At 42.7% G+C, this 26,950-nt stretch overlaps 1 protein-coding gene across 4 annotated transcripts in view; it reads right to left on the bottom strand.

Moving 5' to 3' along the window:
• LOC149467463 (transient receptor potential cation channel subfamily M member 2-like) overlaps positions 1–26,950 on the bottom strand; it is a 249,266-nt gene that overhangs the window by 95,916 nt on the left and 126,400 nt on the right. For all 4 annotated transcript variants that reach the window (XR_016311927.1, XM_089671622.1, XM_089671619.1 and 1 more), the window contains exon 15: positions 887–1,032. Coding sequence is in view for 3 of the 4 variants with exons in the window: in XM_089671622.1 (XP_089527748.1) it covers positions 887–1,032 (146 nt within the window). In the remaining variant the exon portion in view is untranslated. The remainder of the gene's footprint in view (positions 1–886; positions 1,033–26,950) is intronic.

Raw genomic sequence — 26,950 nt, forward strand, 5'->3', positions numbered from 1 at the left:
ATCAAAGTCTGAAGGATTCCCCCTTACAGTGCAAGGGGAGACTCTGCAGACCCTGATGTAAAGGGAAACTCTAAGGACACTGATTTATGGGGGACAATAGGAACTGGAAATGACTGGAGGGGACAGGAGACTCAAAGAAAGTGGAAGACTAGAGGGGACTTTGAAGGACTGGATGGAATGGGAAGAGACTACAGGTGATTGGTGAGGATTCAGGAGTACTGGATGGAATTGTAGGAGACTGGTGGGGCACAGCAGAACTGGGGGAGGAAGCTGCAGAAGGCTGGTGGGGACCAGGGGCGGACTGACCATTTGGAAACTTGGGCACTGTCCGAGCACCCGGGGTCAGTAGGGGGCCCCATGAGATGCCCCTGGTACCTTTTTCATAGGCTTTTTTTGAGTTTGAGCAAGGACACAAGGGCCCCATGATCCCCTATTGCCCGGGGGCCCCATGAGTTGTCAGTCCACGCCTGGTGGGGACTCAATAGCACTGAGTGGAAATGGGAGGAGACTGCAGGTGGCAAGAAGAAACAAAGTTGACTTGTGGATACTGGAGTTGACTGGTGGGGATTAGAGATAATCAGATTGGAGTTTTATTTATCTCATAACACCCACTGGGATTACCTTCCCTCATGTTACAACTGTAACAGAGACATTAAGAACTTCCATGAAGATTTGGTGTTGGCATAGATTTTATACATAAAAAGCCATTGTGGCCTGTGTTACATGGTCAGATATACATTGCCAGCTTTGAGCTTCACAATCGCTGCTCTGGAGACTTTTTGCACATTTCTATAGTGTTTTTTTATACTGGGTGTCTGTTTCTTTATAACAAAGGCTACCTGTGCATAATAATATCAGATCAGGTATAAAGGCATTTATGACAAACCTGGACACCTCCTTGTGACATAAAGGACAGAGCTTGAGACTGCCGAGCCAGTTCCAGGGCTGTGGCCCTTCCCCATTTGGGATTCACATGGATCAAAAGAAGTTCTGCCCGTTTCTCATCACTTCGATAACATTCAGAAAACACTCCTGTTTAGAGAGACAAAGGGATGAAAATGGATACATGGAAGGATTGCCAAGCTTTTTTTTAAAAACTGTCGTTAGACGAACGTGGAAAAAAAGTTTAAATCTGAAGTGTAGGTATGGCATTTTAGATCCAGCTTGGCCCATTGTAGTAGAGGTGCCTAGCACAGTGATTTTCACATTCCACTGGGACCCCACACGTATGCACTGGTATATTTACATTGGTTCAAGCTGAACCAATGCAAATATGTAAAATCAGTGGTGTCCCAAGGCAGGTGCGGGGGGTGCACGCCGCATCGAGTGACACCTACCGCACGGGGTCACACCGTACCCGCTTCAAGAAAAGGTAAGTTGTAAAGCAAGCTGACGATCCCTGCAGGACGGATCAGATCTGCGGATTGAGCATAATGGATCGTAGTCCGATCCATTATGCTCAATCCGCAGATCCGATCCATTCTGCGGGGTTCGTCGGAGGGGGTGTCACCAAGTGTTATCGCACTGGGTGACACCAACCCTAGGGATGCCCTTGTGTAAAATTGACATACCTAAACATCAGCTTTAAACACCTCCCACCCAGCCACTGTGTTTGAAGCACTCTTCAGAGAGCATTTGACAGACAGTGGGGAGGCACTGTATCACCTTCTCACTGCCTGATTAAACCCCTTGGACTCTACCCAAGCACCCCCATTCACCTGTCACTGAAAGCAACAAAGGGTATACTTCCTGCCATGGCTGTAAAGCAAAGCATCCCAGCAATAGCATGTGTACAACCCCGGGCTGCTGCTTCTGCAGCTGAAGGGGGTAGCAGTTGGGAGGGCAGTAAAACCGCAGCTGAACCTCAAGGTTTCATTGCCCCTCAACCTTACATGTGAACAAGCCCTATTAGTGCAGCCAGGCACAGTGTCTCCAATCATCACTACATCATACCAGTGCAGCCAGCAGCAGTTTTCCTGATCACCACCTTACCAGTCCCAGTGTCACCAAACCAGTGTGTGCCAGCAACAGTGTTCCTTATCACCACCACACCAGTCCCAGTGTAGGCCAGCAACAGTGTTCCTTATCACCACCACACCAGTCCCAGTGTAGGCCAGCAACAGTGTTCCTTATCACCACCACACCAGTTCCAGTGTAGGCCAGCAACAGTGTTCCTGATCACCACCACACCAGTTCCAGTGTAGGCCAGCAACAGTGTTCCTTATCACCACCACACCAGTCCCAGTGTCACCAAACCAGTGTATGCCAGCAACAGTGTTCCTTATCACCACCACACCAGTCCCAGTGTAGGCCAGCAACAGTGTTCCTTATCACCACCACACCAGTCCCAGTGTAGGCCAGCAACAGTGTTCCTTATCACCACCACACCAGTTCCAGTGTAGGCCAGCAACAGTGTTCCTGATCACCACCACACCAGTTCCAGTGTAGGCCAGCAACAGTGTTCCTTATCACCACCACACCAGTCCCAGTGTCACCAAACCAGTGTATGCCAGCAACAGTGTTCCTTATCACCACCACACCAGTCCCAGTGTAGGCCAGCAACAGCGTTCCTTATCACCACCACACCAGTCCCGGTGTAACCAGAACAGTGTAGGCCAGCAACAGTGTTCCTTATTACTACACCAGTCCCAGTGTTTAGAGTTTCCCTTTACATCTGGATCCTCAGCATTCCCCCTTGCACTATAAGGAGGAATCCTGCAGATTCTGATGTAAAGGGAAGCTCTAAGGACACTGATTTAAATACTTCCAGTCCAGACACTTCCACCCCCTTCCTGTCCAGGCCAATTTTCAGCTTTCAGTGCTGTCGCACTTTGAATGACAATTGCGCGGTCATACAAAACTGTACCCATATGCATTTTTTATGGTTTTTTTAGAGAGATGAAAGTTTATTTTGGTGGTATTTATTCACCACTGGGATTTTTATTTTTTTGCTATATAAATGAAAAAGTCCAAAAATAAAAAAAAAAAGTGTTTTTCTTATAACATTTTGCAAATAAATAATCTTTCTTCATAGATCTCGGCCAAAATGTATTCAGTTATCTTTTTAGTAAAAAAAAAAACCCAAATTAGTTTATAACCAAAAATTATAATTTTAAAAAAATGTTTTTTTACATTTTTATTTTTTTTTTATATTATTATTTATGTTTTTTTACATACTGTCATCCTAGCAGTACAGTGTCACCATAGTGACTCTGTACTACTTGTGGGGGGTTATGAAGATTTTTTTTTTACACTGATTGCTTTTACACCCATAAAGGCGGTAAAAGCAATCATTTCTCCTTCTCTCTGGCTGCATTCTTGCAGCCATTTAGAAATACTGTGAGAGCTGTGATTGGTCACAGCTTGTCACATGGTACAAGGCTGTTGTGAATAGCCCTGTACCATGTGACCTCTGTCATCATTCACAGATTTCACACGTAGTAAGCAATGATGTCAGAAGTGACATCTTGCTTACACCTATTCATGTGATCACTGATTGGCCAATCAGTGGTCACATGATCGGGACCTAACACAGAGGTCCCATACAGCGATCACTGTTCTGCTGTGTCCGGAGGAAGGGGAGCGCGCACATTCCAAAATGATGGGCGCTGTTTATGAATGGCAACCCACCCCTGCACTGCCACCATCCGGCTGTTAAAATACAGCGGCCGGAAGGGAAGTGGTTAAGCCAGCAACAGTGTTCCTGATTACAGTGTCACCAGACCAGTGCAGCCAACAACAGTGTTCTTGATCTCCTCCACAGTGTCACCAGACCAGTGCAGCCAACAACAGTGTTCCTGATCTCCTCCACAGTGTCACCAGACCAGTGCAGCCAACAACAGTGTTCCTGATTGCCACCACGCCAGTCCCAGTGTTACAAGAGCAGTCTCTCTCTCTTGCAAGTCAGCAACAGTGTTCTAAATTGCTAGCCACACCAGTCCTAGTGTTACTAGACCAGTGCAGCCATCAACAGTGTTTCTGATTGCTGCCACACCAGTGACAATGTCATCAGACCAATGCAACCATCAACAATGTTCCTGATCACTAGCCATGTCAGTACAGCATCACCAGAGTCATGTGCAACCAGCAACAGTGTTCATGGTCAGCGCCACACCAGTACAGTGTAGCCTCAACAGACCCAACAGCCCCATCGGAATATCCCACTGACTACGTTCCAGCAAAGCACCAGTCACACCAATTTCTTGCAGACAACTGCACTCCTAGAACAAGAAGCACTCTTTTGTTCTTATGATATACAAAATCTACTTGCGCTCTTATGCAGAAAGAAAGCAATAAATAGACATATGAAGCTGCTAACATCTGATCCAATACCCAAAGATGGGACAGACTAAAACATTTAATGTGAAAATGGCTTAATGTAGCTTAACGTGTAATAAACTGCCTAAATCTCAGTCAATTGATTTAAAACTTTGCACAGCCCAATTTCTCAACATCCCAAACATGTCCTAGACGTTTCATAGATTTCAGCCTTCCACAAAGAAAATGGGGGACATTAAGCTTGTTTTTTGGGGAGCTTAATGTAGCTTAACGTGCAAAAAAGAGCTTAGATGTTTACCAATTTCCCCCAAACTTCATACAATAGAAGACTCTATCTGTGACAACATATTCTGAACATTTTAGATCATTTAGTATATCACAACAAAAGTTATTCACATTAACCTCCTTGGCGGTATTCCCGAGTGTAGCTCGGGGTAACATTTCAGTACCAAGAGCGGTAACCCCGAGCTACACTCGGGAATACCATGCGGCACTGCTCCGGCATTTGTTCTTCACTTACCTTACCCTGCGCTCCCACGATGTGTCCCCTGCAGCGTCCCCGGCCATCTCCTCCGGCCGATGCCGGCATCCGGCTTCTGTGTCCTGTCCCTGTGACGTCGGGACGTGCGGGCGCCGACGCCGGCGGCGGGAAATTTAAAAATTTTAAATAATGTCATTTTTTTTTTTTACATTTTACATAGTAAAACATTGCTGCCTCAACCAATTTCACATACATTTTGTCCCTACTGCTTTGTCCTGTGCCCTGCCTGCATTTTGTCTGTTCTTTCTGCCTGGAAACTGAGAAACGTCCATGGCGTACAAAATGTGTCCCTTTAGGTCAAAAGCGGTTTAGATCAGCTAGAGAACAGCGATAGTAAATCAGAACCACTTGCAGAATTGAGTGATAATGATTTGTGGGGAAATTCGTCATCAGACACTGAAAACGATTCTGCGACTTTGCTCAGCGATGTGCGAACTTGGCGCTCTATTTCAAATTTCAGTGTTTTTGGTTTGATTATATTATTGAATTAAATGTATTAATATTATATTATTATTTTTTATGATTATTTATTAAATTATAATTTATGATTTTGTGTTTAAAATTTTATCATCCCCGGGATGTTTAATAGACTCTTGTTCGGACAGATTTCAGTGAATTATTCCTAAATATTACAGCCTACAATAAAAAAACTACATATTTCCATGCAAAATAATGGTACCGCTTTCAGCACCAAAAATCGGAAATAATCATACCGCCAGGGAGGTTAAGCTATATTCCACAGTGCTAAAACATTTAATGTGAACAGCTTAATGTAAAAAGAGCTTAACGTACCATAATGTGCCTAAACCTCAATCAAATGACTTAAAACTTTGCACAGCCCAAGTTCCCAACTTACCAAACATGTCCTAGAAGGTTCAAAGATTTTAAACTTCCACAAAGAAAATGGGGGACATTAAGCTTGTTTTTTGGGAAGCGTAATGTGGCTTAATGTACAAAAAAGAGCTTATATGTTTACCAATCTCCCCCAAACTTCACACATTAGAAGACTCTATCTATGGCAACATATTCTGAACATTTCGGGTCATTTGGTAAATCACACCAAAAGTTATTCACATTAAGCTATATTTTACAGTGCTAAAACATTTAATGTGAACAGCTTAATGTAAAAAGAGCTTAATATACCATAATGTGCCTAAACCTCAATCAATTGACTTTAAACTTTGCACAGCCCAAGTTCCCAACATCCCAAATATGTCCTAGAAGTTTCATAGATTTCAGCCTTCCACAAAGAAAATGGGGGACATTAAGCTTGTTTTTTGGGGAGCGTAATGTAGCTTAACGTGCAAAAAAGAGCTTAGATGTTTACCAATTTCCCCCAAACTTCAAACAATAGAAGACTCTATCAATGGCAACATATTCTGAAAATTTCAGGTCATTTGGTAAATCACTCCAAAAGTTATTCACATTAAGCTATATTTTACAGTGCTAAAACATTTAATGTGAACAGCTTAATGTAAAAAGAGCTTAACGTACCATAATGTGCCTAAACCTCAATCAATTGACTTGAAACTTTGCACAGCACAAGTTCTCAACATCCCAAACATGTCCTAGAAGTTTCATAGATTTCAGCCTTCCAGAAAGAAAATGGGGGACATTAAGCTTGTTTTTTGGGGAGCTTAATGTGGCTTAACGTACAAAAAAGAACTTAGATGTTGACCAATCTCCCCCAAACTTCACACATTAAAAGACTCTATCTGTGGCAACATATTCTGAACATTTTAGATCATTTAGTAAATCACACCAAAAGTTATTCACATTAAGCTATATTTTACAGTGCTAAAACATTTAAAGTGAACAGCTTAATGTAAAAAGAGCTTAACGTACCATAATGTGCCTAAACCTCAATCAATTGACTTGAAACTTTGCACAGCCCAAGTTCCCAACTTACCAAACATGTCCTAGAAGGTTCATAGATTTCAGCCTTCCACAAAGAAAATGGGGGACATTAAGCTTGTTTTTTGGGGAGCTTAATGTGGCTTAACGTACAAAAAAGAACTTAGATGTTGACTAATTTCCCCCAAACGTCACACAATAGAATACCCTATCTATTGCAACATATTCTGAAAATTTTGGGTCATTTGGTAAATCACACCAAAAGTTATTCACATTAAGCTATATTTTATATCCGTAAGGAAATTGTCAACTCACAATCCACCTCTCCACCCAGCCTCCCGCCCTCCTTCAACCCCTCAAACGTCCCCTCCCCCGACCTCATAGCCGCACTACCCCCCACTATACCTAATGCCCCGCACATCATCACCTCCCCAACACTCCGCTCCTTCAGCCCAACTACCCCCGAGGAGGTCTCTAAGGTCTTCACTGAAGCCCGCCTCACCACCTGCCCCCTGGACCCTATCCCCTCACAGCTCCTCCAGTCAACCCCCCTCCATCATTTGCTCCCTCACCCACATCTTCAATCTCTCCTTCTCCACCGGCACCTTCCCCTCCCCTCTAAAGCACGCACACATCACCCCCATACTCAAAAAACCCTCCCTTGACCCCACTAACCTTAACAACCTTAGACCCATCTCCTTGTTGCCCTTCACTTCCAAGCTCCTTGAGCGCCTGGCCTACAATCGCCTAAGCGCCCACCTCACTAATAACAACCTCCTTGACCCCCTACAGTCTGGCTTCCGTCCCCTGCACTCCACCGAAACCGCCCTACTTAAAATCACCAACGACCTGCTAACTGCCAAAGCCAATGGCCTCTATTCTATCCTCCTGCTCCTCGACTTCTCCGCGGCCTTCGACACTGTTGACCACCCTCTCCTCCTTGCCAAACTGCACTCCCTTGGCATCAAGGACGCTGCTCTTTCCTGGTTTTCCTCCTACCTTTCCCAACTCTCCTTCAGCGTCACCTACAACACTGCCACCTCCCCCTCCCTCCCCCTCTCTGTCGGGGTCCCCCAAGGCTCTGTCCTCGGGCCCCTCCTCTTCTCCATCTATACCTCCTCCCTTGGCAAACTTATTCACTCCCACGGCTTAAATTACCACCTTTATGCCGACGACACCCAAATTTACCTCTCCAACCCCCACCTCACCCCCTCACTCTGTGCCCGCATTGCCCACCTCCTAAACGACATATCAGACTGGATTTCGCTCCATTTCCTCAAACTTAACCTATCCAAAACCGAGCTCCTGGTCTTCCCCCCACCCCGTGCCCCCCCCATCCTCTCCATCACTACTAACAATGCCACCATCTCTCCCAACCCACACGCCAAAGTCCTGGGTGTCACCCTGGACTCCCACCTCTCCTTCTTACCCCACATCCAACTGCTATCTAGATCTTGCAGGCTCCGCCTCCGCAACATCTCCAAGATATCCATTCCTCACCCCAGACACCACCAAACAACTCGTACACTCCCTCATCATCTCACGCCTGGACTATTGCAATTCCCTTCTCACTGGCCTACCCAACCGAACGCTATCCCCACTCCAGTCAATCCTAAACTCAGCGGCTAGACTCATCCACCTCACCAACCGCTCCACTTCTGCCTCCCCCCCCTGCCAATCCCTTCATTGGCTTCCGATTTCCCAACGCATCAAATTCAAACTGCTAACTCTGACCTACAAAGCCATTCACAATGCTGCCCCAAACTACATAACTGACCTGATACCCAAATACTACCCTACCCGTGCCCTCCGCTCCTCACAGGACCTCCTACTCTCTAGCTCCCTGGTCTCCACCTCCCACGCCCGATTGCAGGACTTCTCCAGGACTTCCCCCATCCTCTGGAACTCCCTACCCAATCGATCAGACTGTCACCTACCCTCCTCACCTTCAGGCGCACCCTGAAAACCCTCCTCTTCAGGGAAGCCTACCCCAACCTCACCTAGCACCTGACCTCACCTAACAACTAACCTCCTCCACTCCTCCCACCACTCCATCCCCCACAGCCATCTCCTCCTGTTCCCCTCCCTCCTAGATTGTAAGCTCGAAAGATCAGGTCCCTCAAACCCCTCGTGTATTGTATTGTTACTGTCTTGTCTCATGTTCTGTCCCCCTTGCTACGGTACAGCGCTGAGCATACCCTTTGGCGCTATATAAATACTGTATAATAATAATTTTACAGTACTAAAACATTTAATGTGAACAGATTAATGTAAAAAGAGCTTAACGTACCATAATGTGCCTAAACCTCAATCAATTGACTTAAAACTTTGCACAGCCCAAGTTCTCAACTTACCAAACATGTCTAAGAAGTTTCATAGATTTCAGCCTTCCACAAAGAAAATGGGGGACATTAAGCTTGTTTTTTGGGGAGCTTAATGTGTCTTAACGTATAAAAAAAAGCTTAGATGTTGACTAATTTCCCCCAAACGTCACACATTAGAAGACTCTATCAATGGCAACATATTCTGAAAATAACCAGGCGGTCCTAGCAACCAGTGATTTCATTGGGGGACATTGGGCAGCCACTACCAGAACCGGAAAGCTGGTCTTCCGAAAGCTGGTCTTCGGATGGTACAGCAAACAGAGGATTCTGAGCCAGCTGTGATGCTACCCCAATGTGCAGGCAGCATGGGTTACAGACTCCCTTGGATGTAGCCTTTCAGAGCAGCCCAGGGGAGCTGTCATTCGTAGGACACCACCTCCATGGACGGTACAGACCGGCAGTCTGTGTATCCTGGTCCGCTCACTGCAACAAGCAGGGATGGAAATACATTCCAGCTTGCTGGAGAACAGAACTACAGATGGGACGTACCAAGACTAGTGTCTGTGGGAATAGGAGGCATAGCAGTGATCGGTCTTACTTTAAGGAAACCACTGGGGATTAAGGGTTTGATTTAAATATACCCAGGCTATTTCAGAACTACTCAGATAACAAGAATATGGATTACATATTCAGGGAAGGCAGGAGATAAGCAACAAGAACATGTAAAAAGGTTTTTGCCCAGAGTTATCCTTTAAATGTTAATAATCTTTAGTCTGTTTTACCAAACAACCTGACATTTTTATAATATGTTGGCATAGATAGAGTCTTCTATTGTATACATTTTGAGGAAATTGGATAACATCCAAGCTCTCTTTTGTACTTTAAGCCACAATTAGTTCCCCTAAAAATAAGTACAGCACCCCCCTGACCCCCAGAGGCATAGCGTGGACCCTCAAAGGCAGGGAAGGCTGACATTTTGTTTTCATGCAGATCCTAGGCCAGTGAAGAGATGTGTGATCAAAGAAAAGTTGGGCGCCAGTCAGTTTAAGTACATCTTTGAATTCTTTATTGGGGAACTTCATAACTGGGAGATAGGACATAGGGTTTAGAACATTCATGTCAAAACTATATTAGAAAAGAACTCCAGACTCACCAGACCCTTTCAGTATTTCACAGTGCAGAATCAATAGGAGCACAAGCCGGCACTGGTTATTGGAGGAACAGCTAAATATGGATAGTCATGTGATCTTCAATAGGTCAGACAGACTTGCCCCTTAGGTACATTCTAGTACCAGGTACCTCCAGTAGCCATCCAGTTTCTCTCATTCTCCTCCTCAATCAGCATGTGAGTCCCCTTCTAGGCTTGAGGCCTAGTCAAACCTTTTCTGCACTTAAGCATTACCTCCCCAGGCAAAGCCTAGAGGTAGACTGTACTAAGATTGAGCACATAGCAATTCTCATGAAATATACAGTGGATATAAAAAGTCGACATACCACTATTAAAAAAGTCAGGATTCTGTGATGGAAGAAAATGAGACAAAGAAAAACAATTTCAGAAAAATGTCCACCTTTAATGTGACCTATAAACTGTACAACTCAGTTGAAAAACATACTGAAATATTTTTGGTGGAGGAAAGTAAAAATAAAAAACAAAATAATATGGTTGCATAAGTGTGCACACCCTTAAACTAATACTTTGTTGAAGCACTTTTCATGTTATTACAGCACTCAGTCGTTTTGGGTATGAGTCTATCAGCATGACACATCTTGACTTGGCAATATTTGCCCACTCTTCCTTGCAACAACACTCCAAACCTGTCAGATTGTGAATTCATCTCATGTGCACAGCCCTCTTCAGATCACCCCACAGATTTTCAATCGGATTCAGGTCTGGGCTCTGGCTGGGCTGTTCTAAAACTTTAATCATCTTCTGGTGAAGGCATTCCTATGTTGATTTGGATGTATGCTTGGGTCGTTGTCATGCCGAAAGATGAAGTTCCTCTTCATGTTCAGCTTTCTAGCAGAAGCCAGAAGGTTTTGTGCCAATATTGACAGGTATTTGGAACTTGGAAGAATGCACTTCCCAAGCATGCACCACAAGCCAAGAATTCCCCAGTGATTGGCTGGTGAGCTACAAACACACACTCATAATATTCCCTCATTGGCTGTCCCACGCTACGGCCACTACACAATGTGGTAGGGTCTACACAAGCTTAATGTCACTCACTTGCTTTGTGGGAGATCAAAACCCATGAAACTTCTAGGACATGTTTGGGATGTTGAGAGCTTGGGCTGTGCAAAGTTTCAAGTCAATTGATTGAGGTTTAGGCACATTATGGTACGTTAAGCTCTTTTTACATTAAGCTGTTCACATTAAATGTTTTAGCACTGTAAAATATAGCTTAATGTAAATAACTTTTGGAGTGATTTACCAAATGACCCGAAATTTTCAGAATATGTTGCCATAGATAAGAGTATTCTATTGTGTGAAGTTTGGGGGAAATTGGTCAACATCTAGGCTCTTTTTTGTACGTTAAGCCACATTAAGCCCTTTAAAAAAACAAGCTTAATGTCCCCCATTTTCTTTGTGGAAGTCTAAAATCTATGAAACTTCTAGGACATGTTTGGGATGTTGAGAACTTGGGCTGTGCAAAGTTTCAAGTCAATTGATTGAGGTTTAGGCACATTATGGTACGTTAAGCTCTTTTTACATTAAGCTATTCACTAGAGATGAGCGAATCGAACTTGGCAAAGTGGAATTCGTTTTGAATATTAGGAAAAATTTGATTCGCATCGAATCCGAATTTTAGCAAACTTCGGGTGCACGAATCGAATTTTTCCCGATCAGCCGGCAAAAGTGTCACTGCAGAGAGCTCCGCTATTTCTGACAGTTCTCTGACAGTTCTGACAGTTCATTTACAGCGGTTAAAACATTGTATCTATTTGTTTCCATTTAGGATACAGATGTTTTTATTCGGAAATAAATAGATACAATGTTTCAACCGCTGTAAATGTGAAGGAACTGTCAGAAAACTGTCAGAAATAGCGGAGCTCTCTGCAGATACACTTTTTGCTGTACTGGAATACTTCTTCTTTTCATTCTTCTTCTTCTTTTCATTCTTCTTCTTCTTCTTCTTTTCATTCTTCTTCTTCTTCTTTTCATTCTTCTTCTTCTTTTCATTCTTCTTTTTATTTTTCTTCTTCTTCTTTTCATTCTTCTTCTTCTTCTTCTTTTCATTCTTCTTCTTCTTCTTCTTTTCATTCTTCTTCTTCTTCTTTTCATTCTTCTTCTTCTTTTTTTCATTCTTCTTTTCATTCTTCTTCTTCTTCTTTTCATTCTTCTTCTTCTTCTTTTCATTCTTCTTTTCATTCTTCTTCTTTTCATTCTTCTTCTTCTTCTTCTTTTCATTCTTCTTCTTCTTCTTTTCATTCTTCTTTTCATTCTTCTCATTCTTCTTTTAATTCTTCTTTTCATTCTTCTTTTCATTCTTCTTCTTCTTCTTTTCATTCTTCTTCTTCTTCTTTTCATTCTTCTTTTCATTCTTCTTCTTCTTCTTTTCATTCTTCTTCTTCTTCTTTTCATTCTTCTTTTCATTCTTCTTCTTCTTCTTTTCATTCTTCTTTTCATTCTTCTTCTTCTTCTTTTCATTCTTCTTTTCATTCTTCTTTTCATTCTTCTCATTCTTCTTTTAATTCTTCTTTTCATTCTTTTCATTCTTCTTTTCATTCTTCTCATTCTTCTTTTAATTCTTCTTCTTTTCATTCTTCTTCTTCTTTTCATTCTTCTTTTCATTCTTCTTCTTCTTCTTTTCATTCTTCTTCTTCTTCTTTTCATTCTTCTCATTCTTCTTTTCATTCTTCTTTTCATTCTTCTTTTCATTCTTCTTCTCATTCTTCTTTTCATTCTTCTTCTTCTTCTTTTCATTCTTCTTTTCATTCTTCTCATTCTTCTTTTCATTCTTCTTTTCATTCTTCTTCTTCTTCTTTTCATTCTTCTTCTTCTTCTTTTCATTCTTCTTTTCATTCTTCTTCTTCTTCTTTTCATTCTTCTTCTTCTTTTCATTCTTCTTTTCATTCTTCTTCTTCTTCTTCTTCTTCTTCTTCTTCTTCTTCTTCGTCGTGCCCTGTGACTGCCCAAATGAGTGAAGTGTGCGGTGATTCTAAGATCGACGGCACTCATCTGCATGTCATACTGACTGACAGTATTATTTCTCTTCCCCAGCAGGCTCCAAGGGCATTTAAATTAAAGGTACAGTGTTCTGCACTAATATAAAGGCTCTCTGAAGCCTAGAAACCCTTTTAATAAGTTAAATTCGCGGCGAATAAATTTGCATCGAATCGAATTTCTCCCGCAAATTCGGCGAATCAGCCGAATCAAATTTTTTAATAATTCGCTCATCTCTACTATTCACATTAAATGTTTTAGCACTGTAAAATATAGCTTAATGTGAATAACTTTTGGAGTGATTTACCAAATGACCCAAAATTTTCAGAATATGTTGCCATTGATGGAGTCTTCTCATGTGTGAAGTTTGGGGGAAATTGGTCAACATCTAAGCTTTTTTTGGTACGTTAAGCTACATTATGCTCCTAAAAAACAAGCTTAATGTCCCCCATTTCCTTTGTGGAAGGCTGAAATCTATGAAACTTCTAGGACATGTTTGGTAAATTGGGAACTTTGGCTGTGCAAAGTTTCAAGTCAGTTGATTGAGGTTTAGGCACATTATGGTACGTTAAGCTCTTTTCCATTAAGCTGTTCACATTAAATGTTTTATCACTGTAAAATATAGCTTAATGTGAATAACTTTTGGAGTGATTTACCAAATGACCCGAAATGTTCAGAATATGTTGCCATTGATAGAGTCTTCTAATGTGTGAAGTTTGGGGGAGATTGGTAAACATCTAAGCTCTTTTTTGTACGTTAAGCCACATTAAGCTCCCCAAAAAACAAGGTTAATGTCCCCCATTTTTTTGTGGAAGTTTAAAATCTTTGAAACTTCTAGGACATGTTTGGTAAGTTGGGAACTTGGGCTGTGCAAAGTTTTAAGTCAATTGATTGAGGTTTAGGCACAATATGGTACGTTAAGCTCTTTTTTCATTAAGCTGTTCACATTAAATGTTTTAGCACTGTAAAATATAGCTTAATGTGAATAACTTTTGGTGTGATTTACTAAATGATCTGAAATGTTCAGAATATGTTGCCATTGATAGAGTCTTCTAATGTGTGAAGTTTGGGGGAGATTGGTCAACATCTAAGCTCTTATTTGTACGTTAAGCTACATTAAGCTCCCCAAAAAACAAGCTTAATGTCCCCCATTTTCTTTGTGGAAGGCTGAAATCTATGAAACTTCTAGGACATGTTTGGGATGTTGAGAACTTGGGCTGTGCAAAGGTTTAAGTCAATTGATTGAGATTTAGGTAGTTTATTACACGTTAAGCTACATTAAGCCGTTTTCACATTAAATGTTTTAGTCTGTCCCCCAAAAGATCTAACAGAAATATATAACTAGAAATGATGTAGTGCTAAACCAAAAACGATCATATCAGGCCCATGAACAATCTGACATCATGATGAGATCATATATATATATGGAAAGAACAAATTAGTGCGTGATAAAACTAGAAAATGAGATGAAACAAATGTGCAACCCCTGCACACAGTGCACATAAATAAAATAAAAGTCCAGTGATCCTGTGTCAATTCCTCCACTCATACAGAATCCATGGACTATGTGTAGACCCGCACACCACCAAGTGCAATCCAAAAACGGCTGGAATGGCCTCTCACCTCCTCCCTGCGACCCTGCAGGGCCACAGAGCTTTATATATCCCCACTGTGTCAGAATAAGCTTCCTCTTGAGCGGATGGCTTCAGTGTTGTGTTCCCAGTATACTGCTTCCACCTCTCCTATGATATCCTCAGAGGTCAGCTGAGCAGGGTGAATCCCAGCTCAAACCCCAATAGGACAAAGGAAGCAGAAGACATCCTCCATAGTGTAAAATCGTTTTTAATAAGATGAAATAAAATACTTGTGTACACTCACATTTGCCAGATGAAATACAAGCTGATACCCATACCATGGATGTAAGCGTGTGGCTGAAGGGTGTTCCAAGATGGCGCCGCGCCGGAAGTACGTCACCACGTTTTGCCGTCGACGCGTTGCGTCACGTGACCTCGTGACTTCCTCAGGACTCAGTGGGGATATATAAAGCTCTGTGGCCCTGCAGGGTCGCAGGGAGGAGGTGAGAGGCCATTCCAGCCGTTTTTGGATTGCACTTGGTGGTGTGCGGGTCTACACATAGTCCATGGATTCTGTATGAGTGGAGGAATTGACACAGGATCACTGGACTTTTATTTTATTTATGTGCACTGTGTGCAGGGGTTGCACATTTGTTTCATCTCATTTTCTAGTTTTATCACGCACTAATTTGTTCTTTCCATATATATATATGATCTCATCATGATGTCAGATTGTTCATGGGCCTGATATGATCGTTTTTGGTTTAGCGCTACATCATTTCTAGTTATATAACTCTTTTGTTCTTCCTTTCTTCAGTCTCCTGTACTACCTGGGGACCTCACATTGCAGTAGGCTGGGCTTTCTTGGCTTATAGGAAAGGGGGCTACAGGTGATACCACACTAAACTATATTCCCTATCCACTCATACAGAGGTGATCATTGCAGTACACTGTTTTTTTTTTTTTTTTCAATTCAAATATTTATTGATTTTTCATATTTATAAATACATATATAATAAAAGGGAAAGGAAAAAAGAACATAACAATACATTTCATCAACGTTCTCATATCATATATAAAATTCTTGATCCTATCTCCTTCTATTTCCCCCTATTTATATCCCATGCGTCTACCCCTACACCCTACCACATCCCTCCACCCTCCCACTCTGCATTTTTCTCTTTTCTCCTTCCCTATAAAATCAAGAAACTTCTCTTCTCATTTCTTATTGCTTCATATATATTCGTTTAATGTACAAAATCTTCCCATTTCTCCCATCTCCTATTATATATCTCCATCTTACCTTCTTGAATATAGTATAATTTCTCCATCTTACTAATCTGATTTACTCTCTCTACCCAGTCCTTTTCTCTCGGAACCTCTAAACTATGCCAGAATCTAGGTATCAATCCCTTTGCTGCATTCACATAGTACCATATACCCGAGTCCTTGTATTTATTCACTGGTATATCTGTCTTATGTAACAAACACACTTCTGGATCTAATCCTATCTTTATCCCTGAGATTTTCTCTATTAAGTTGACCATTTTCTCCCAAAAACTTTGAATCTTTGGGCACTCCCACCAAATATGAAACCACGTACCAATCCCTCCACACCCACGCCAGCACTCTTGTGTTCTCTCTATACCCATTTTATGTTCCACCTTTGGTGTGATGTGCCATCTTACCAAACTTTTATAATTTACCTCCACTTCTCTCATGCTGATATTTTCATGTGTGAGTCTATATATTTTCCTCTGTTTATCCTCATCTATCTCTATCCCCAAGTCCTTTTCCCATTTTTCTATATACATTAGTTTTACCTCCGTGACTAACTCAGTGAGAATTTTATATATTTTTGCCGTGCCCCATTCCCCCTCTCCCCGTGATTCCAACAACTTCTCAAACAGATTCCATTCCTTTCTCCCTCTTCTTCTTAGGGCGGGTCTGAAGATCGGGAGGAGTAGGTGTCCAGGAGAGTAAGAAACAAGAGTAAAGGTTTTAAAAATAAAATGAAAGGTAAAAACATCAAAGGGAGTGGGCCTAAGAACTCTCAAACTGGTACGATCAAGAAGTATGTGTCACAAGGAAATGTTACCCCAGAAAGATCTCAGGAAATAAATGAAAAAAGTGAATTGGAAATAAGTCTGGATAATAGCCCGAGACTCTCCCTGGGCCCGGTATATAATAGCCAACAATTAATGGAAGGCCATGACCTGAGAGATCGTGAAAGAGATATGCAAATACCTAATAAAAAAGAAATGGCGGAGATGTTTAAAGGCTTGGAAAAATCAATGAAGTATGAAATGGGGATGATTCGGGAAGAAATGGGACAATTGTTAACTAGGGTGGAAGAAATGGAAGAAAAAGTGCAAAATTATACCCAAACCATCCCAAAATTAGAAAAATGGATATTAGAAGATAGAAAAGAACAAAGGAGATTGCTGTATATGATGGAAGAACAAGAAAATAGAGAAAGGAGAAATAATCTCAGAGTAAGAGGAGTCCCAGAACTGTCACAGAGGGAAGATTTAAAAGACTTAAAAGAGCTAATTGGCAAAATTTTGAACTCCATAATGGTTAAAGTGGATGAGGAGATATTTAAATTGGACGGAGTATACAGGATTGGAAAGTATCAACAAGACAAAGGGATAGAAAAACCAAGAGATATAATTGTTAAATTCCATAACTACGGAGATAGAGAAGAGATATGGAAAAAGATTAAAGGAAAAACAAATATTACATACGGAGTGAAAATTATTCAAATTTTTGCAGATTTAACATCAGAGACTCTGAGAAGGAAGAGATCACTGAAACCCCTATTAGAAGTGATAAAAAAACATAATGTGAAATACAGATGGGGCCGTGATACAAGCTTAATCGGGTGGAGGGATGGAATTACAGCTATCTTAAAATTTCCGGAAGATATGGAAGACTTCTGTGATAAACTTGGACTGCAGAGACAAGTGATACCGGGTTGGGAAGTGGAAGAGGGAGAGTTGGACACTGGTAGATTAGGAAAATGGCAGTTGGTTAAAAGAGGAAATAGAGAGACAATAGATAAGGAGACATTGGGGAGGAGGGGGGGAAGGTGAGCGGTCATAGTTGGAGTCGAACCCCTATAGAGGGATCAAAGGTGGTACATGATCCATAGGCAAAGGAGGCCTAGGAGGGGGAGGAGGTTGGGGAGGGGGGAGGAGAAAGGGGAGGGTTATGGTGAGGGAGGGGGAGAAGGATGGTATAGGGGGAAGTTTTTAAAAATACTCTGCATAGTGAGGAGATGTATACAAGACATATGGAAGATATAAAGTTTATAACTTACAATGTAAAGGGGTTGAATAGTCCTGGGAAGAGATTTAAGCTATTTAAGGAGTTGCAACATAGAGAAGCTTCGGTAGTTTTTTTACAGGAGACGCATTTTGAGATTAAGTCAAATATTAAATTAATCACCAGAAACTATCCAACATGGTTCTATGCAGACTCCCCAATTAAGAGAGCTAAAGGGGTGGCAATCGGGTTTGCTAAAAATGTAAGGTGGGAGGTAGAGGATAGAGAGACGGATCCTGAGGGGAGATTTTTGTTTTTGAAAGGTAGATTGCAGGAAATAGAGTGTACAATAGCGAATATATACTGCCCAAATAAGAGACCAGAAGTATACCTGAAAGGGATATTAAGAAAGCTGATGGATTTTAAAAAGGGAAGACTGATAGTGGCGGGAGATTTGAATCTATGTTTAGATCCACAGATGGATACAACTTCTCGTGTGCAACGAGAGGGAGGTAGGTCTATGAAGACCTTAAAGAAGGAGATACATGAGGGCCAACTAGTGGATATATGGAGAATAATGCATGGAAAGGAAAGAGACTATACCTTCTTCTCTAATGCACACGAGACTTATTCGAGATTGGATTATATAATGGTAGACCATCAACTTATTGAGAGGGTGGTTAAAGTAGAAATAGAGACAATGACTATCTCAGACCATGCCCCAGTTATAATGAAGGTAAGATGGGGGAGGCAGTTGACAAGGGGGGTAGGATGGAGGTTAAATGAGGCCCTTTTATTAGATCAAGAGATCGATCAGCAGATCAGAAAAGAGATGGAAAGATACTTTCAAGAGAATGAAACAGGGGATGTATCAGTGGCCACTGTCTGGGAATCCCATAAGGTTTATATTAGGGGTATATTGATCGCGCTAGGGGCAAAAAAGAAAAGGGAAAGGAGTAAGAAAATGACGGGGCTCTTGAAAGAAATATACGACCTGGAACAGATCCATAAAAATAGAATAACAAGTGAGACAAGGCAGAAGGTAATAGTAAAGAAGAAGGAGTTGGAGATATTAATGGAAGAAGACTGGAGGAGAGTACTCAATAAAGTAGCAGCGGAGAGGTATAGATGGGGAGACCGACCAGGAAAATACTAAATGAGAGCCCTGAGAAAAAAGAAAAATAGAAACTATATAGAAAAAATAAGAAACCCCAAGGGAGAAATGGCTCACTCTACTAAAGAGATCGGGAAGGTGTTCAAGGAATATTATAGCAAGCTGTATAATATTAATTCCCAGAATTTAGCAAATAATAGTGAAAATGAAAACAGAGAAAAAAGAAAGGCATATTTAAAAAATGCAGGACTACCAAAGATAGATGAAGATCTATTGAGATCCCTGGAGTTGGAAATTACGCAGGAGGAAATAAAGATAGCGTTGAAAGATACTAAGGTGGGGAAAAGCCCTGGCCCAGATGGATATACCGTGAGGTATTATAAAAAATATAGTGAACTGCTAATACCTAAATTGAAGGAGTATATGAATGCCCTGGGTGGAGAAATGGAGATTAGACAGGAATCCCAACAAACCCATATAACACTTATACATAAGGAAGGGAAGGACGCAACTCAATGCTCTAGTTATATGCCAATTGCACTCCTAAATATAGATACAAAGTTATATGCAAAGGTCTTAGCAAATAGGATGAAAGACTTGATGCCAGAATCGATCCAGGGGGATCAGGTTGGTTTTGTATTGGGGAGAGAGGGTAGAGACAACAGAATCAGAACTTTGTTGTTGATCCAGAAAGCTAAAAAAGGGAAAACCCCGGCGGTGGTGCTCTCGATCGATGCTGAAAAAGCTTTTGATAGAGTAAACTGGAGCTTTATGATGGATACCCTAGAGATCATGGGAGTAGGTGGTAGAATGAGGGAGTGGATAGGAAAGTTGTATAAAATGCCATCCGCGGTTATTTTGGTTAATGGTGAAAAGTCTGAGCCCATAGGGATGTCAAACGGGACAAGACAGGGATGCCCACTGTCCCCATTGTTGTATGTGTTATCATTGGAACCCTTGTTGGAAACAATTAGGAAGAACGTAGATATAAAGGGAATACAAATAGGGGAAACTGAGCATAAAGTGTCAGCTTTTGCAGACGACTTGTTGTTTTATGTGGGAAATCCTAGGATAACACTCCCGAATTTAATAAAAAGTTTAAAAGAGTATGGGGAAATATCAAACTTAAAAATCAACCCGACAAAAACTGAGATCTTAAATGTAAATCTTCCAAATGGTGAGAAAGAAAAGATACAAAAAGAATTCCCTTTTATATGGAGAGATAGAGAGATAAAATATTTAGGGGTTAAACTTACTGCTTCATATACAAAATTGTATAAATTAAATTATATTGCTCTTCTAAATGAGATCAAAGAGGAACTGAAGATACTGGGAAGAGGAATCCCCTCTTGGTTAGGACGAATAAATCTGATAAAAATGATAATTGTACCCAAAGTCTTGTATAAATTTCAGATGATCCCAATAAGACTCCCAGAGGCCTTTTTTAAAGAAATTAAAAAGATGATAACAAAATTTATATGGAAAAATAAAAAACCTAGAATATCCTATGATCTGATGAGTAGAGGTAAAGAGAGAGGGGGATTGGGAGTGCCAGATTTTAGGAGATACTATAATGCTGTAGTTTTAACAAGAATTTATGATTGGACACACAATATAAGGGGGAAAAGGTGGGTTAAGATAGAGAACGATCTGAGTGGAGTTGACCTGAGTAGAAACATATGGGCACCAAGACAATATAGAGGTTTAAAAAATACCACGAGTGTGTATACACTGAATGTTTTAAAGGTTTGGGATAATTTACATAAACGTATGAAGTGGGATTTTAATTCACAATTAATGTCACTAAGGAATATGGAGTATTTTCCACCAGGTATAGAGGGGATTACGGGAAAATGGATTAAAAAGGAAGATATTCAATTAAGGGATATTATGGATGGACAGAAATTGAAAACATTAAAAGATTTAAAGAAAGGTGGAAGGGAACTTTTTATTAAGATTGATGAGTGGAAATATGACCAATTAAAACACTTTGTTGAGAGTCTTCCGAAACCTATGAGAGGGAGTACACTGTTTTTAATAGAATCAGTTGAATTTTGTGATACACAAGATACAGTGTCTGATAAATGATTAATCCAAACATTGAAAAATTTTTACACATATGGTAACCCCATACTCAGAAGGAGTAGCAGAATGTGGTTTTGGGTGAAATTCGAAGTTTGGCAATGCTGTGTATGAAAAAACTCATAAAATTGACAACTTTGTCTTAAAATGTAATCTTCATTTTCTTTCCACATTTTACAAAAACATGAGGCAAAAATAATTTCTTTAAAAGATTAACATGCCACTTTTTACTCTCCAAAAATTGGTCATTTTGTTGGTGTTTCTACTGTCTTCGTGCTCCAGGGACTCCAAAAATGTGAATGGTAACCAGGAAATTAGATGCATAATTTATGCCTCTAGAAAGCCTGAAGGTGCCCTTGGATTTTAGGCCCTTCTATGAGGTTAGGCTTTGAAAAATTCTCATACATGATATCACCATACTCAGGAGGAGTAGCATAATATGTTTTGGGCTGTAATTCAAAATATGCCATGATGTGTTAAAAATATATTAATAATTTACAATGTTGTGTAAAAAATATATTTTCATTCCTCCTTTTCCGAAAACTTTAGGCAAAAAATGTTGTCTTCAAAAGACTTGCAATGCCTCTTAGAAGATACTTTGAGCTTTTTGCTTTCCAAAATGTGGTTATATTGTGGGTGTTTACACTGTCCTGGTGCTCCAGGGCCCCCAAAACGTGATATGTAATTTATGCCCCAAAAACACTTGCAGATGCTCCTTGGATTTTGGGTCTGTCTATGCGTCTAGGCTTTTCCCCACAATTCCCAAAAGCTTAAGGCAAGAAATCACATTCTCACAAGACTCACTATGCTGTTCAGAAAAAACCTTGGGATGCTTGCTTTCCAAATGTGGTCATTTTGAGAATGTTTTTTTTCTGTCCTGACACTTCAGGGATTTAAGAAATGATAGGTAGGCAGGAAATTAGAGGATAAATTTATGCTCCTTGAAAGCCCAAAGGTGTTCCTTGGATTTTGGGCTCCTCTATGCATCTAGGCTGTGAAAAAAATCTCACATATGTAGCATCTCCATACTTGGGAGGAGTAGCAGAATGTGTTTTGGGATGGAACTGTAACTATGCCTATGCTGTGTGTGAGAAATAATTTTTTAAAATGACAACTTTGAGGGAAAAAAAACATTTTATTTTTTTAATTTTCCAAAGAAGCGACAAAAGATGAACTTTAAAAACTTTCCATGCCTCTTACTAAATACCTTGGACTGTTTATTTTTTTAAAAAAAGGGGGTCATTTTTGGGGTATTTGCACTGTCCTAGCATTTTAGAGTCCCAAGAAATGAGATAGGCCGTCAATACATCAGGACTGATCAATTTCCAAATATACTGTATGCCATATACCATAGTTTGTAGACTATATAACTTTCACACAGACTAAATATACACCTATTTGTTTTTTTTTTCACCAGGGTGATATAGCAGAACACATTTTGGCTTAAAGATAAGATTATTTATTTGTAAAGTTTTAGAACAGAAAATAGGAAAAATGTTTTTTCTTTATTGTATAGCAAAAAAATAAAAAATAAAAAACTCTGCAGTGATTAAATACCAGCACAAGAAAGTTATATCTGTCTCAAAACAAATGCTGTAAAATTCATGTGGGTACAGTGTTGCATAACTAAGTAATTGTCATTAAAATGTGACAGCGCTGAAAACTGAAAAAATGGCCTGAACAGGAAGGAAGTTTTAATGCTGGTCTTCAAGTGGTAAAAATGAGCTGAGAGCTCCACCTGTAGGCTGGAGATGATAAACACAATACAAGAACTATAGAGCAGGGTTTCTCAACCAGGGTTACATGGAACCCTGGGGTTCCTCCAGAGGTTGCTGAGAGATCTTCCCCTGATTTTTTAGTCAGGATCAATTGCACCACTATCAACTCTCAACCCATCCCTGTGTCAGGGATCGCGGCGTCCTGTCGGCCGGCGCATGCGCACTGGTGACGGCTCACGCCGGGACACAGGCACTAGGTCCCGGCGAGCCGTGGATGACAGGATGCCACGCATGCGCAGTGGGACCCGCGGGCGCGCCTCGGGCGGCCAATGACAGCCCGGGGGCGCGTCCCGAGCGGCCAATGACAGTGCAGGGCGCAATATTTAAAGATGCCCTGCACTGTCAGTAATCGCCGCAAGGTCTATCTGAGTTCCTGAGTCCTGTACCTGTGTTTTTGACCCTGATTGACCCTGACTACGCTGCCTACTCCTGTGTTGACCCGGATTGTCCTGACTACTCTGCCTTCTCCCATCCTGACCCTCGGCTTGTTTTGACCTCTCTACGGACTGACTTATCCTGCTGACCCTGCGTGTGACCTGACTACTCTCCGCCTGCCGACTCTGTACCTCGCCTACCCCACGGGACCCCGCTCGTGATCCATCCTGCTAGGTCCTGCCGTCCTCCTCACATCTGGCTCTCCCGGTACCAATACATCCCCGGAGGTTGCCCCTGCCACTGGTGGGCCTGCTCGGAGGTCGTGACCTGGTCCCGGTCTGTTTCAAGTCCATCCCCACCATCAGGGGCCCTGGTGAAAGCACAGACCGGGACTTAGACTCCACGCTTTGGGTAGGTCTGTCAAGTGGGCAGCCAGGGGCACCACCTGGCGGGATCTAACAGTACCTTGCGGCCATGACAGAGCCAGGAAGAGGACCGGCGTCCCTAGAGGATATATGCCAGCACCTGGCGACTCTGACCCAGGCCTTCCAGAATTTTCACAGCCGCTGCACCCGGCTTGAGGACCGCATGGAGTCGTTTGCCACCCAGACTCCCCCTGCTCCAAGTTCCGCAACAGCGGAATCACCCGCTGCTCCAGCATCCGGAGCAGTTGCGGCACCCCTAGCTCCCGAACCCCGCGTTCCCCTGCCGGAACGATTCCGTGGAGACCGAAGCCGTTTTCGGGCCTTCCGGAACGCGTGCACTTTATTTTTTGACCTGCAGCCCCGCACGTTTTCCGTCGAGACCGTCAAGGTGGGGTTTATAATCTCTCTCCTTCAGGATGAGCCCCAGGATTGGGCTCACCGCCTGATGGAGAAGCGTGACCCCCATCTCGATTCCGTGACTGAGTTCTTTCAGGCCATGGCCGTCCTATATGACGACCCCCAGCGGGCTGCCTCTGCAGAGGCTACTCTATACTCTCTGCGGCAAGGCCGCCGGGCGGCCGAAGAGTATGCGTCTGATTTCAGGCATTGGATGGGAGATACCAGATGGAACGATGCGGCATTATGTCACCAGTTCCGCATTGGGCTTTCTGAGTCTCTAAAAGACGAATTAGCACGAGTAGGACTACCGGACTCTCTTGAGAAACTGATAGAGTTGGCCATCCAAATTGACCGCAGACTGAGAGAGCGTCGCCTGGAAAGGAGTAGCCAGGGTCAAAGGGTGGCATGGATCCCACCGAGAGAAGCAGCTCCAACCCCAGGGAGCCATGCTCGGAGCACCGAAGCAGGGGACACCTCAGAACCCATGCAACTAGGACTGGCCCGTTCCACTTTATCGGCCGAGGAACGTCAGAGGAGACGATTGCAGAACCTATGTCTGTACTGTGGGGAAGCTGGTCACCAGGTGCGCTCCTGTCCTGCAAAAATGAGTAAGTCTGCTTCCTGTTTTCCTTTACCTACAGAAAGGGGTGACCTATCTAGTTACCTGGCAATACCTGTGTCGTTACAGCTTCCCGGAGGAACCCTGTCGGTGACCGCAATCATTGATTCGGGAGCATGTAGTTGTTTCATTGATCTTACTTTTGCTCACCGGCAAAAGATTCCCCTCCAGACCAAAGAAAGGGGGTTTAACATCTTCCTGGCAGACGGGTCTAGCATAAAGTCGGGAGTGGTGGATCAGGAGACTCCCCCTATTTTTACCACGATGGCTGACCATCATCAGGAGTTCCTCCGTCTGGATGCCATCGCATCCCCCCTTTTCCCAATCATTCTGGGGCTTCCTTGGCTGCGGGCCCATAACCCCCAGGTTGATTGGGAGAAGGGAACGGTTCAGTTTCGGTCACCATACTGCCGGGATCACTGCCACGTCCCAGGGCCCGTGCCTCCCCGGTTTCTCCTATGCATGGATGGTGATACGGATCTGTCTCAGGTTATCCCTCCGGCCTACCACGATTTCTTAGATGTGTTCAGTAAGCGAGGAGCAGACATTCTTCCCCCACACCGTTCCTACGATTGCCCCATAGACCTCCTACCCGGATCTGAGATTTCATTCGGTCGCATTTTTCCTTTATCGGAACTAGAATCAGGGGTTTTGAGGGAGTATATTGATGACAATCTGCGGAAGGGATTTATTCGCCCGTCCACGTCCCCGGCCGGGGCTGGGTTGTTTTTTGTAGAAAAAAAAGACAAATCGTTACGGCCCTGTATTGAATACCAAGACCTGAAAAAAATAACAGTAAAAAATCGCTATCCGTTACCCCTAGTCCCTGAGCTCCTCCAGAGGTTAGGGTCAGCAGCGATTTTTACTAAATTTGACTTGCGGGGGGCATATAACCTTGTATGTATCAGGGAGGGGGATGAATGGAAGACAGCCTTTCGTACGAGATTCGGTCATTTCGAATATTTGGTGATGCCGTTCGGGCTCTGTAACGCACCAGCCACCTTCCAACACTTTATTAACGATGTCTTTCGTGATTTCCTCGATGTCTTCGTGGTTGTCTACCTAGATGACATCCTGATATTTTCACCCTCACTGGAGGCTCATAGGGAGCATGTGGCAAGGGTCCTAACACGTTTACGCCAACACGGGCTTTACGCCAAGGCAGAAAAATGCTGTTTTGAACAGTGTGAAATAACGTTCTTGGGACTGGTCCTCTCTCCCGCGGGGGTCACGATGGATCCCCAGAAAGTCACGGCGATCTTAGATTGGCCAACACCCACCGATAAGAGGGGGGTACAGCGTTTCATTGGATTCGCAAACTTTTATAGAAAGTTTGTCAGGAACTTCTCAGGGCTGGTCTCCCCAATCACGCAACTGACTAAACAAGGGACTCGTTTTAAATGGACCCCTGAAGCCCAGACCGCGTTCGACACGCTCAAGAAATTGTTTACCTCTGCTCCCATTCTCTGCCATCCAGATTCTTCTCTTCCATATGTTTTGGAAGTGGACGCCTCCGAAAATGCGGTAGGAGCGATTCTTTCCCAAAGGAGTGGTACCAAGGAGTTACTGCATCCCGTGGCGTTTTTCTCCAGGAAGTTGACTCCGGCGGAGCGCAATTACGATATTGGAGATCGGGAACTCCTGGCCATCAAGTCCGCTCTAGAAGAATGGAGGTATCTCCTGGAAGGAGCCACACACCCAATCCTAATATTCACGGATCACAAGAACCTCGAGTATTTAAGGACGGCGAAACGACTGAGACCACGCCAGGCGAGATGGGCTCTTTTCTTCTCTCAGTTTACCTTTCATATAACGTACCGACCTGGGTCTAAAAATACAAAACCAGACGCTCTGTCCCGCATGTTTGAGGACCCCGACGATACAGTGTTACCTGACACAATTTTGCCATCCGGAAGCTTCCTCGTCCTGCAAACGGACCTTCGCTCCAGACTGATTGACGCTTCCGTTGGACTGCCAGTCCCGCCTGGGTCGCCTCTCCAGAACCGCGATGGTCTGCTTTGGAAGGAAAATTGGATCGTGGTGCCAGGAGGAGTTCAAACTTTCGTCCTGGGGCACTGCCACGACCATCCAATGGCAGGGCACTTTGGGGTGGCGAAGACTCTGGAGCTACTACGGCGCTCATTCTGGTGGCCAA

The sequence above is a fragment of the Staurois parvus genome, unplaced genomic scaffold, assembly GCF_062004578.1.
Source record: "Staurois parvus isolate SC_StPar_1 unplaced genomic scaffold, SC_StPar_1.0 ptg000109l, whole genome shotgun sequence".
NCBI classification, from domain to species: Eukaryota; Metazoa; Chordata; class Amphibia; order Anura; family Ranidae; genus Staurois; species Staurois parvus.